Here is a 13263-nt window from a genome sequence, read left to right on the forward strand (position 1 = left end):
CCCCCTGCACCCTGGCTGAGCCCCCCTCTGCCCTGACATGTCACCTTCCCCAGGTGTCCCTGTCCTGGGGCTTTGGGGTGTGGGTGTCCCAGCTCCCGGGAGCAGCTGCCTGGGTGCCAGGGCTTCCCTGGGGTTGGGATCCCAGGGCAGTTTCCCAGGGAACGGGATCCACTGTGGAACTGCCGCTGTGACCTCACGGGCCCGTCTCCATGGACGCAGCTCCTAACACTGCCAGTCTGGCCAGCAGCCAACTGGAAGCCAGGGAAGCAGCTGGAAAACCTCAGAGGAAGGGAGGTAAGTGCCTTAAAATCCCAAATGTTGTACAATCACAACTTCTTCCTTTTCCTGCAGGGACTTGGGAATTCTCTGACCCTCACACAGCCTTAAAACTCATCATTCTCCCAAAATTCCAGCGTCAGTGCAGCCTGAGCTGGGATTTTAGTGGATTTATTCTGGTTTTTTACCCATCTCCTGGAATTTTGCAATTTTCCCTTAAAAACTGACGTGAGTTGTATTAGGAAATGGGAATTTTTAATTGTAAATATTCGTGAAAACCATCAGACTTGTCAGACTCCGGCTCTAAATGCTGAATTCCAGCTTTCTGTGCTGGAATAAATAATTCAGAAATTCAGAAAATCCTGAAGTTAATTCTTAAAAAATGTTTGAAAACCTGAATCTCATCAGATTAATGCTTAAAAATATAAAAACCTCCAGAATCTCCTGAAATTGAGACAGGAGATACTGTTTTGGATTGGGAGATACTGTTTTGCAGTGAGAGATACTGTTGTGGGATGGGAGATACTGGTTTGAGACGCAGTTGCCTCTCCAAACACCAGAATCTGTGAGGAAGGAATGGGATGGAACTGGTCTCTCTCCTCCAAATTGTAGGAATATCCCAACATTATACAGCAAAAAAGAGAAATCTTTAAAAATGTGCATTTTTGGGTTTCTCCTGAGGCAACTTCAGGTGGGAAATACAAATCCAGGTGTGGCACCTGCGCTTCTGCCCCAGGTATGGACAGTTCTGGGTCAAACATTTGAGCTGCCGGAAGAACCAGTTGGGAACCCGAGGGCCGGGGGGAAAATGCTCCCTCAGAACTGGTCTGTTTTCCTTCTGTTCCAGTTTTCCAGAGACTGACTGGGATATGGCATCCAAACCTAAGGGGAAAGAAGACCCCATGGCTGCTGGGAAAACCAAGGAAGGAATGAGGAGCAAGGATGGAGAGACATCCCCAGAAATAAGTGATGTGGAAAACCTCCTCCAGGAGAGGAAACTGTTCCTGCAGGAGGAATGTGGGATCCTCACAGAACACCTGGACACCTACCTGGGCAGGACAGAGCAGCTCCTGCGGGAAAGCAGATCCCTGGAAGAGGCGGCCCAGGGGACTCGGGAGCAGAGCCAGACTTTCCTGTCGTGCGGAGCAAAGCTGGGCCGGGAGCGCCGGGATCTGCTCGTCACCCTGAACGAGCGGAATTGCCGGGATCTGGCCCAAAGCCAGGCGCACAGGGAGCGGCTGATCCCGCAGTACGCCGGGAAGGAGCAGGAGCTGACGAGCTCCCTGAGGGACACGGAGGCCGAGGCCTCTCTCCTGGACACGGAGCTGGAGGAGCTGGAGCCGTACAAGGAGGTGTTGGCCCAGTCGGAGCAGAGGGTGAAGGAGCTGGAGCAGGAATTGCTGGGGACCAGGATCCGGTGTGCCGAGGAAACCCGCAACGTCAAGAGCAGGTTCCTGCAGGAAAAGGCCGACTGCGAGCGGGAGCTGCAGCGCAGGATGCAGCGGCTCACCTGGAGAGCGGAGGAGGTGGCGCTGCGGGCTCTCATCCAGCACGTGGAGCAGGTGAAGGCAGAGAACAGGCGCCTGCGCCGGGAGCTGCTCGGCCTCATCCAACACTCCCAGCTCCTCAGGGACGCCCAAATGCGGCTGCGGGATCAGCAGGAGCAGCTGCTCCGGGAGAACCAGTGTGCCCAGCGGGTGGCACTGGTGGCACCAGCGCGGAGCCCCCGGCGCCGCCGGGACAGCCCGCTGTGCCCTCCTGGGCTGGGGTGGCCACGGACCCCGAACCGCCCGAGCTGCAGAAAATAAACACGGCAGCGACCAAAGCCTTTCGGCAGTGGAAGCATGGAAGGGTTTGAGCCCTGATCACAAGGATCCATAAAATATATTCATGGAATATATCCTTATCCATGTTCTCCTTCCCTCCCAGGGAGGTGGTGGTGGCCCCATCCCCAGAAGTGTTCAAGGTCAGCTTGGATGGGGCTGGGAGCAACCCGGGATAGTGGAAGGTGTCCCTGCCCCTGCAGGGGGGTGAGACTGGACGGGCTTTAAGGTCCCTCCAACCCAAACCATTCCAGGATTCCATGAAATTAGGGCACCCTCAGTGCAAAAGGTTTGTGTGAGAGAGATGTGTGTCCACAGCAGTGGCTCTGGGGCTCTGCAGGAGGGAGGGACCAGGGACCATCCCCGGGAACTCTGGTGTCATTGGGAACAGGTGGGATAGAGCTGGAGCTCTGCTCCAGGCTCTGGATGAGATCCAGGTGTGGATTGCCAGGGAAAAGGCTGGTAATCAACTCGTACAAAAAAACCCTAAACCAACATCCTTGGCTGTAATTTGAGGTGATTTCAGCCCCCCGGGTTTGGCTGCAGGTGAAGGGCTCTCCGGAGCACCAACACAAACCAGCTCTGGTGCTGTGGAGTCTTCTCCCAGTGGAGGGAGTTTTGGAAGGACAGGGCACCCCCACACCTGTGTTGGCAATCCCAGCCCTCTCCCAACAGCCACGGAAACAAAGGTCTCCACACGAGGCAGCACACGCTGGCAAACGCTGGCAAATCAGGATTTTCCCTTATTCCCACCGAGTCGAACTGCTGACCCGGAATGAAGCTGATGTGGAGAGTCGGTCCAAGCACCCAGTGAGACACTGAGGAACCTCCTTGTGCAGCTGCTTTGCTTCAGGCTGCTGCTTCACTAGGGATTTGGATTCCCGCTCATCTGCCAAGCAGGAATGCACCGGGAATCCACAGGACTCACAGAATCTGAGCTTGTGCACTTTCAGCAGCAGGGACTAGATCAGGAACAGCATTCCAGACCCTGGGCCAAAGGAAATGCCAGTGGAATGCAGCTCTGATGGGGTGTCCAGATGCAGGCTTTCAGTGGGTGACTAATTATCTCAAAAGGACTTGGGAGAAAGTGTTTCCAGGCTGGGGCAGGAAGGATGGGGGAACAGGAGTGACAGCTACAGGAATGGACTGGAACCAGTTTCAGGTGAGTTCAGTTTCCTGCAATCACAGAACACCTGACTGAGCTCACTCAAGCATTGTATCCATTGGGGACGAGACCTCCAGCCTGGTTTTTCAGGGAAGCAATGCTGGTGAAGGCAGGGGAGGTCTCAGCAGAGGAGCAGGAGTCCCTGAGCTCCTTTTCCCTCAAAATGATCCAACTCAAAAGTCTGGAGCCAATCCTGCCCCACTGGCACCAGGCTCTGGGGTCTGGCGCTTCTCCCACCTCCCCTGGAGCTGCTTCCCCTCCCCAGTGGGGCCTCTGGGCCAGTGGGTAGGCCCTGGTCTGACCAGGGCTGGAATTTCGGATCCCTCCACTGAAGAGAGGCTGGAGTTTGTCACTGCTCAGCTGCAGAGCTGAGATGTGGAGGCCCATCCTGAGCAGCCTCTTCGCTGATTATTTTAGTGTTTATTGAATACCTTGGGAATGGGATGTGCAGAAAGATGGATTGACATTGAAAAAAAAAGAAGTGATTTCCACTTTAATACAGATGGTGGCAAAAATCTACAGGAATCAAGATGAAGTTTGTTGTAACATGAGGAAAAAACTGTGAAAAAAAGCTAAGAGATGTTAGGAAAAAGAATGGAAGAAGCAGCCAAAGTATGGAAAAAAGCTGAAAAGGATTTCTTATTCCATAGTATCATGGAATTGTGAAATCCCAGGATGGTTTGGGTTAGAGGGACTTAAAAACTCATCTTGTTCCACTCCCTGCCATGGGCAGGGACACCTTCCACTATCCCAGGTTGCTCCAAGCTCCATCCAACCTGGCCTGGAACACTTCCAGGGATCCAGGGGCAGCCACAGCTTCTCTGGGCAACCTGTGCCAGGGCCTCACAACCTTCACAGGGAAGAATTTATTCCCAATATCTCATCCCATAACCTTGTCCATGAGAAGCCATTCCCCCTTGTCCTGGCACTCCAGGCTCTTGACAAAAGTCACTGGAGCAGGATGAGGTGGGTTAAAGGAAGAAGGAAACTCATGGGTTGAGCTAAAACCACTTTAATAATTGGAAAGAAAAGTTAAAATATTGGAAGGGAGAAAAAAAGCCCCCAAGAGAAGCCAATCCCCCCTGTGCCCCCACTCAGCTGCACCCCAACCCCCCAGCCATGGCTCAGGGGGGGCTCCCCTGGGCTTGTCCAGTGTCCCCCTGCAGCGGGGGGTCCCCGTGCCCCCCAGCCCGTCCTGCCGTCCTGGGGACACCGGTGGCTCCGTTCCTGAGCCCTCGTCCTGGCCGGGCACGGTGGCAGAGGTGACAGCGGTGTCCTCGTGGCTCAGGGGGTGCCGGTGGCCACTGCCAGGGCCAGCATTGCCAGGAGGAGCCCAGTGAGGCTTGGGGGTTCCCTGTGGATGCTGCTGCCTGCGGGGGCAGGAGAACAAAGTCAGAGGGAGCTGGGCAGGGGAAAGGGGGACCCAGGGTGGGCAGAATCCGAGGGGAGGTCAGTGGAGTTGTGGGGTGTCCAACCAGCCTGTGCCAGGCCAGATCCAGCTGTCCTACACTGTGTCACACCATGCCATGTTGTGTTATCCCATCCCATCCCTTCCTGTCCCATCCCAATGCCAGGAGAGCAGCTGGAGCCGTCCAATGCCGCACACAAAGCTCTGCCACCCCCATCTGCTGCCTCACTACAGACCTCCCTGTTCCAGCAGAGCCAGTGCCCTGGTGCCACCCCCGCCCTGTCCCCACACCCAAGCTCAGGTGTCCCCAGCCCAGGGATGTCACCTCGGAGCCACGCGCAGTTGTATTTGCTGTACACGCCGTGGGGGCGGAGCTGGATGTGGGTTTTGGCCCCTTGGCGGGTGACACTGGTGACAGTAAAGGTCTCGAAGGGTGGGATGAGGACTTCCTCCTCCCAGGGCATGAAGGAGAAGTCCCGGATGGCGGCGCCGTGGCAGGTGTCCAGCTCGAAGAAGGTGTCGGTGCCGAAACTCTTGGCAACTTCTTTGTTGAGGGAGGCAGAGGTGAACTGGCCAAAGCGGACGACGTCGCCGGGCTGGGCAGTGAACCGGACCCCTCGGACCCCCCGGAACACGTGGAGGCAGCGGGGGTGGGTCTGGGCATCCCGCAGGTCCTCCAGGGCCTCGGTCAGCAGGAAATGCACCACCTTGAAGGGAAATTTGTCCAGATATTCCTGGCGGGAGTGCCCGGCCAGGGGCACAGCCCTGTTGAACTCCCTGTACAAATCTGTCTCCAACGTGTATGCCAGGAGGGCAATGGCCTCTTCCTTCCAACGCAGAGACCCCAGGGATGGGTGGCTGTGCCATTTGATGGTGGCATCATCCCAGGCCTTGGAGTAATTGCTGTTGGGGCCAAGCTCGGAGCGGTTGAGCGCCAGCAGCTCCTCCACCATTTCGTCGCTGCAGTCCTGGTACTGGTCATCGAAGGCATTGGGGGCCATGTCCAGTGCCAGCTCCTTGATGCCAGCGGCCAGGGTGGTGGCCAGCAGCACCAACACCAACACCAGGAGCTCCATGGTGGGCAGACACTCCGCAGGGACCCCCAGACACTGTGAGGACGCAGGCGGGGCCGTGGCCGCTTCCTCTGGGAGGGACTGGGGAGGTGGGGAGGGGGAGCGGGGTCAGCCCGGGCAGAGGGGGACACCCCCGGCCGCACCCCCGGCCAGGAGCCCCCCGGCCACGGCCCAGCACTGCCCCGACCCCCACCCTGGTCCCACGGGCCGTCGCCCCCCGTGCCCAGCACCCCGGCCCCGGCCCCCGCAGCCCCACGGCGTCACCCCGGGACCCCGGCCCCAAGTGTTACCTGTGCCCTGCGCTGGCTGTGGGGTCTGGGTGCTGCTCCCGGCCCCCACTGAGCTCCTGCACAGGGGACACGGGGCTGCTCCGGCTTTTTATAGCCGGGATGGTTGGGCCTGGGTCCAGACCCTCCTTCCTGCTCCCAGGTAATTTTACTGTCCCCCCACAGGCCCTGGAGCAGCCGCTGCCCCCTCTGAGTCCAGGGATGGGCAGGAACCCCCCAGCGAATCCCCTCTTGCTCCTGTCTGTGTCTGGTAGGTTGGGCTAACTCGGCAGAAGAAAAAGTAAAAACGAAAGTTGCACAAGCAAAACAAACCCCCTGATTTTATTTTCTACTTCCCATCCACAGGCAATGTCCGGCAGGGCAGAGCAGAGGGGCAGAATCCTCCCCTCCCCTGCTGCCCACGCTGGGGGATCAGCCCAGTACACGGGGGGGTCTGGGATGGGGCATGTCCGGCCTCCTGCCCAGCAGCACCCCCAGGTCCTTCTCCCAGGGCTGCTCCATCTGTTCACCCCCAGCCTGGATGGATCCCGGGCGTTGCCCCGACCCTTGTGCAGCACCAGCACTTGGCCTCGTTAAACCTCAGGAGATCCCGGGGGCCACTTCCCGGGCTTGTCCGGGTGCCTCTGGGTGGCCCCGTCCTTCAGGTGTGTCACCTGCACCCTCAGCTCGGGGGCACCTGCAGAGCTGCTGGGAGTGCCCTCGACCCCTTTGCCTGTGTCATCAGTGAGGACATTAAATCACACTGGTCCCAGTACGGACCCCTGAGGGGCACCACTGGCCACTGATGTCCATCGGGACTCGGAGCCCTCTGGGTGGGATCATCCAACCAATTCCTGAGCCACCCAACAGTCCCTGTCCCTGTGGAATCCATCACTGCAGTTTGGAGGGAAGGCTGTTGTGGGCACCGTGGCAAAGGTTTTACACAAGTGCTGATCGATGGCACCCGGGGCCCTTCCCCACCCCCTGATGGGAGTCACCCCAGCCAAGAAGGTCACTGGGTTGGTCATGCAGGACTTGCCCTTGGTGAAGCATGCTGGGTGTCCCCAGTCACCTCCCTGTTCCTCAGCAGAGCCTCTGGAAGGATTTGTTCCGTGACCTTCCCGGGCCCGGAGCTGAGGCTGACAGGGCAGGAGTTCCCGTGGCCGTCCTTCCTCCCCTTTTTAAAGATGGGTCCTGTGCTCCCCTTTCTCCAGTCACCCAGGACTTCCCCTGACCACCAGGACTTTTCAAATATCCTGGAGAGTGGCTTAGCAGCTCCATCTGTGCACTCCTGACCCCCCCATGCTCCACCCTTCTGTCAGGGAGTTGCAGAGAGCGAGAAGGTCCCCCCCAGTCCTCCTTTTCTCCAGCACACACCTGTGCTTTGGTGCTGCTGAGCAGGGCTGGCACTGCACCAGTGCTGTGTCCCCAACCCCATCAGGAGGGCCAGGGCTGGGCAAGGGCTTGGGAGGGGACACAGCCAGGACAGCTGACCCCCAGGGACCCCAGGGACATCCCAGGCTGTAGGACCTGCACTCAGAGAAGCTCAGAAAACGAGGAGGAATGGGGTCATGTTCGTTATTTACAGTCTTTGCTTTCTGGAGCAACGGCTCCGTGTGCTGGAGCCCCACTTTCTGAGAAGTGGGTGGACATCTCCTGATAAATGGAAGCAAAGAATAAATCTTTCGGTTGTGCAACCTCTCAGTTTCACTTCTGTTTTTGTTGAGTTATTTCAGCCCACCACACCCAGCTGGGAGCAGAGGGTCTTTACTGGGGGGTTCCTGCCTGTTCCTGGGGCCAGAAGTGGCAACGGCTGCTCCAGGCACTGGGGGGGACAGTGAACTCTCATGTGTGAAGGTGTTGAAGAGCTCTGGGCCTAAGATGGAGCCCTGGAACCCCATTACTGACCAGTGCCAGCCTGATGTCCCCCTATTCCCTGTCACCCTTTGTCCAACCCGTGAGCCAATTGCTCACCCTCCCCACGATGTGTTTAGCCAGTTCTGGGCTGGGCAGTTCGTCCAGAAGGATCCCGGGAGAGACAGGATCCAGAGCTTTACTGAAACCCCCAGAGTTCTCCCTATACAGCCTTGTTTGCACTCCACTGTGCTGGGTATTCCTGCTAAAGCAAAGGAATCTTGCTTTTCCATTGCTCTCCCAAAAACCGACTAAAAGAGGAAGCCAACCTTGGGACTGGAATTCTTTTCTTCAGAAGACTTTGTGTGACAGAAATAAAATCCGAGGCTTACGGGCACTTCCCAAAAATGACAGAGTCCTACCCAAGCTGCTAGAATGGATTGATTTCTGGTCGCAGGAAAAGAAATCTGGGATTAGCCATTATTCCCTTCTTTTGTCTCAGATCCCCTATTTCAGCATCAGATTGGACCATTTCATGCGCTGTGACGAAAAACCCCAGAATTGTGTTTTGTTTGAAATTCCTTCACTGAAACGATGCCCCTGACAAATATTTTCCAGTTCAAACCAGGCCCAGACAGCTGACAAAAACTTCCAGTAATTTATAATATTTAAATCCCAGTAATTTAAAATATTTAAACACCACAGATGAGATGGTTCTGTAACTCCTTCGGCCACAGCTTCCATTACTCTGATTGCAATGAAGAACCGAAGCCCAGCAGCACAAGTAGGGAATCCTTCTTGGGCTTCACAAAAAAAAACTGCAGGAATTTTAAAATCTGAAGTAAATGAGGCAAATTTGAAGCATTTCCCTCCTGCTATTGCTTGCTCCCCCATGGAGCTCCTCCCCCTACTGAGGTCCATCATCAGCTGTACCTACAACTCATGGGAATGTCACTGAATCATTTCAGCTTTATAATACCTCAGGGATCTCCTTATCAGTGAAATTTTTAATCCTCCAACAGTGGTAAAAGAGACAATTTACAAAAATATTTCAATTTACCAGCACGTGGTCATGGATTCCCAGCCATGAACTGCTGGTATTGCCACAAGTGGTTTAATGGTTCATGTGTCACAACTTAACATTTTGTGATGAATGAGGATTTTTGGGTCACTTACAGAACCACTGGCAGATGCATCATCAAAAGCAGGTTTAAAACAAAAGCAAAAGCATGATCAGGTTCCTTGGCAAAGGTCACTCTGCTACTCACTGGATGGTCAAAGCACACACAGAAAAAGCAAAAGAAAATCTAAAATCAATTGATCTAAACCCAAAATCAACCTGACCTGACTTTCTTATGGCTGAAGAACCTGAGAGCAGCATCCCTGAGACGTTTGCTGGGGCACTGAATTCACACTCATGTGCACAGAGAGCTGAAGAGTTTGTACAAGGAATGTACAGGTGTGTGCAGGTGTGTGTACAGGTGTGTGTGCAGGTGTGTGTGCAGGTGTGTGTGCAGTGTACATAGAACTGTATGTACTGGTGTGTGTACAGGTGTGTGTGCAGTGTAGATAGAGCTGTATGTACAGGTGTGTGTACAGGTGTGTGTGCAGTGTACATAGAGCTGTATGTACAGGTGTATGTGCAGGTGTGTGTACAGGTGTGTGTGCAGGTGTGTGTGCAGTGTATGTAGAGGTGTGTGTACCGTGTATGTACAAGGTACGTACAGGTGTGGTATGTATGTAGGTGTATGTACAGGTGTATGTACAGTGTATGTACAAGGCATGTAGGTGTATGTACAGGTGTATGTAGAGGTGTGTGTACCCTGTATGTACAAGGTATGTGGGTGTATGTACAGTGCATGTACAGGTGTATGTACAGGTGTATGTACAGTGTATGTACAAGGTATGTAGGTGTATATACAGTGCATGTACAGGTGTATGTAGAGGTGTGTGTACCCTGTATGTACAAGGTATGTAGGTGTATGTACAGGTGTTTGTACAGGTGTATGTACAGTGCATGTACAGGTGTATGTACAGGTGTGTGTACCGTGTATGTACAAGGTATGTAGGTGTATGTACAGTGCATGTACAGGTGTATGTACAGGTGTATGTACAGGTGTATGTACAGTGCATGTACAAGGCGTGTACAGGTTTATACCTGTGAAAAGTCCCCCTGAGCCCAGGGAAGGACTCACGTCGGTGCCTTTGCACCTCCCCAGGGGGCGAAGGGCTGAGTGCCGAGGGCGGTGGGAGGGTTCCGTGCCGGCGGCTGCTCCCTCGGCACGGCCCGGGCCGGGCACGGGAGCGGAGAAGACGGACGGGGATGAATGGAAGCACCTGGGGGAAGGCAACCAGAGCCTCGTCTGCCGGGGGGGCCCAGCGGGAACACCCGCCGCCCTCCCCCGCTCCTTTGTGGCCCGAGGGAGTTTTCCATCCCGGGGAGATCAGCGGGTGTTCCCCGGGTTCTCCCTCCCGGCCGGTGCCGGTGGGCAGCGGGAGCGGTGGGAGGGGGGGCAGCCGATGGCCGGAGAGCTGCTGCTGGAGACGGGAGGTGTGAGGGAAAGGACCAAAAATTCCCCTTTTGTGTCTCAGTGCCCGGGTGTGGGCGATGGGACAGGGGAGAGCGAGCTGGAGAGGGCGAGCGGGCTCCCCAGGGCAGTGGTCACAGCACGAGCCTGCCAGCGCTCAGGAGGCGTTTGGACGATCTCTCGGGCACGGGGTGTGACCCTCGGGGAGGGTCTAGTGCCGGGCCAGGGGTTGGACTCGGTGCTCCTCCCTGTGGGTCCCTTCCAGCTCGGCATATTCTGTGATTCTTAGTGGGGGATCAGCCCAGGCTCCTGCCTTGGTCCTCCCGGTGCAGCAAACGGGAGAGTTCACCGGCTCTGAGGCCCCACTCCGAGGCAGATCTGGGCACTGAGGTCCAGAAGAGCTCCAAGGGTCTCCCTCGGGATGGCTGTTTACAGGGGCACAAGAGAGAGGCCTTTATTGTTGTCATTTTCCATCCCGGCCACAATTCAGGGCAGGAACTTTTTTTCAAAGTTAAATAACGAAAACGTTGTTGTTTTTCAGGCAGCAAAGTCACTTCCCAAGGCTGTTTGTTAAAGCAGGAGCTCGTTATCCAGCACGAGTTCCCGGGAGCTCGAGAGCAGCTCGGCACGGGGGCTGTCTGTCGAGGGCTGAGGAGCATTTCTGAGCTCCCGGAGTGGCCGCGGGGGAGGAGGGAGGCACCGCCGGACGTTTAGTTCTGGGAAAACTCACGTTTCACTCAGGAAACTCTTTTCCTTTCAAATCAAGGCATTTCCCCCCTGTAACCCGCACATCCCCGGGGTGGGAATTGTCCCGGGAAAAAGTGACGCGGCGGCCGCGCCTCCCGGGGCAGTTCCCAGGCTGCAGCCCGGGCACAGCGCGGGCCGATCCCGCTGCGGAGCGTCCGCCCCATCCCGGCACCGGGGGGACCGGGAACGGCCGGGGGGAGCGACAGGAAAGCACCGCCGGGCCCAGCCCTGCCAGGGGCAGGGACACCTCCCACCAGCCCGGGTTGCTCCAAGCCCCGTCCAGCCTGGCCTTGGACACTTCCAGGGATCCAGGGGTGGCCACAGCTGCTCTGGGCAACCTGTGCCAGGGCCTGCCCACCCTGCCAGGGAAGAATTCCTTCCCAATATCCCATCTAACCCTGTCCTCTGGCAGTATGAAGCCATTCCCCCTGTCCTTCACTCCAGGCCCTTGCCCAAAGTCTTTTCCCAGCTTTCTTGAGTCCCTTCTAGGCACTGGAAGGGGCTCTAAGTTCTGCCCAGAGGTTTCTCCAGAAGGAACACTCCCAGCTTTCCCAGCTTGTTTCCAGAGCAGAGGGGCTCAAACTCTCGGAGCATCTTTGTGGCCTCCTCTGGACCTAAGTTTTTTGTGCTGGGGGCCCAGTGCTCCAGGTGGGAATGTCTCATGGTGGGAATGGCTCAGTGCCTGCCCTGCTCCCATCCCAGCACCAACACCCCTCATGGAGCACCCGGGTGGCTCCAGCCTCAGCCTGTGGGGATCGCTGTGTCAGTCACACACGTGGCCTCAGGGACGGCACAGGGACAGCAGCAGCATGACAGGTGCTGGGGAGGGATTTACAAAAATAAACAACCGAGGCAGCGGGATGGAATTCTGAGGGCAGGAGAGGGGAAGCTGCCAAGGGCAGCTCTGTTCCCTGGGAACAGCCGTTGGAGCCGGCCTGGAGCCAGTGACTGCTCTGCAAATCAGGAGCAGGTGAGAGAAAGGGACCTGGGGAGTCCCAGGAGAGGAATGGCCAGAGATGGAGCCCCGGGAGCTGTGGTGCTGCATCCCCCCACCCCTCTTGGGCTGCTCTATGATCTCAGAAATGCTCAGCAGAAACAAACAGCACCTGTGCTGAGCTGCTCTCGAGCTTATCAGAAACACTGCCTGTTCCCAGGAACTCGTGCTGGATAATGAGCTCCTGCTTTAACAAACAGCCTTGGGAAGTGATTTTTGTTGCCTGAAGAACAACCCAAGTGCAACAACATTTCTGTTATTGAATTTTGAAAGTAAGTTCCTGCCCTGAATTGTGCTGGAATGGAAAATGACAACAATAAAGGCCTCTCTCTTGTGCCCCTGTAAACAGCCATCCCGAGGGAGACCCTTGGAGCTCTTCTGGACCTCAGTGCCCAGATCTGCCTCGGAGTGGGGCCTCTCAGAGCCCCATTTGCTGCACTGGGAGGACCAAGGCAGGAGCCTGGGCTGATCCCCTACTCAGCCCTTCCCCCCTTGGGAAGGTGCAAAGGCACCGACGTGAGTCCTTCCCTGAGCTCAGGGGGATTTTTCACAGGTATAAACCTGTACATTCACCTGTACATACCTTGTACATGCACTGTACACACACCTGTACACACCTTGTACAAAGTCTTTAGCTCTGTGTGTGAGTGTGAATGTGCTACAGCAAATGTCCCAGAAATGTTGCTCTCAGATTCTTAAGTCCTTTTGATTCCTAAGTCAGGCCTCTACGTGAGTTACTGTTGTGCTACAGCAAATTCTATATGAATCTTTTGTTAAATGGTTTAACTTAAGCTCTTGATTCAGTGCTGTTAAACCTTTAGGTCTGAAATGTCATGCAAGTCCAGGGCCCAGTTTAGCAAGGGGGTTCCCTCCGACCCTTAGCGGGAGGGTCTCCCTTATTCCTTTGTATCCTTTCCTATCCTCACCCTACGACCCCCTCATTCCATGTAGATAATTTTTGGGTTGATTTTGGCTTTTACATAAAACTTCCTTTTGTCGATGTCTTTGCCGAGGGTTCTTTGAGCCACCTTCAAACTCTCATTCCTCACAAGATCTCTGACTGAGAAACTGTGGGATGAGAAGCCCTGGGAGCAGCAAAGGAAGAGCAGGGAATGTTTCTCAAGGTGTT

General features: G+C 55.7%; 2 protein-coding genes across 3 annotated transcripts; one reads left to right on the plus strand and one right to left on the minus strand.

Moving 5' to 3' along the window:
• Positions 1-2147, plus strand: CCDC166 (coiled-coil domain containing 166). Its single transcript, XM_051774715.1, has 2 exons — positions 1-294; positions 1124-2147. The coding sequence occupies exon 2, from the start codon at positions 1146-1148 to the stop codon at positions 2082-2084; it is 939 nt and encodes a 312-aa protein (XP_051630675.1). The 5' UTR covers positions 1-294; positions 1124-1145; the 3' UTR covers positions 2085-2147.
• Positions 2148-4026: 1879 nt separating this feature from the next.
• LOC127464446 (erythroblast NAD(P)(+)--arginine ADP-ribosyltransferase-like) lies at positions 4027-5769 on the minus strand. 2 transcript variants are annotated; one of them, XM_051774777.1, is made up of 2 exons: positions 4998-5769; positions 4027-4634 (listed from the first exon to the last, which is right to left on the minus strand). In XM_051774777.1, exons 1-2 carry the CDS (start codon positions 5746-5748, stop codon positions 4549-4551), a joined length of 837 nt encoding a protein of 278 aa, XP_051630737.1. In that variant the 5' UTR covers positions 5749-5769; the 3' UTR covers positions 4027-4548. The 2 variants fall into 2 exon arrangements, with proteins under 2 accessions (XP_051630737.1, XP_051630736.1); XM_051774776.1 differs by having other exon boundaries at positions 4785-5769.
• Positions 5770-13263: the final 7494 nt, after the last annotated feature.

The sequence above is a fragment of the Manacus candei genome, unplaced genomic scaffold (assembly GCF_025592945.1).
Source record: "Manacus candei isolate 608988 ecotype Guabito, Panama unplaced genomic scaffold, ASM2559294v1 h1tg000223l, whole genome shotgun sequence".
Taxonomy (NCBI): domain Eukaryota; kingdom Metazoa; phylum Chordata; class Aves; order Passeriformes; family Pipridae; genus Manacus; species Manacus candei.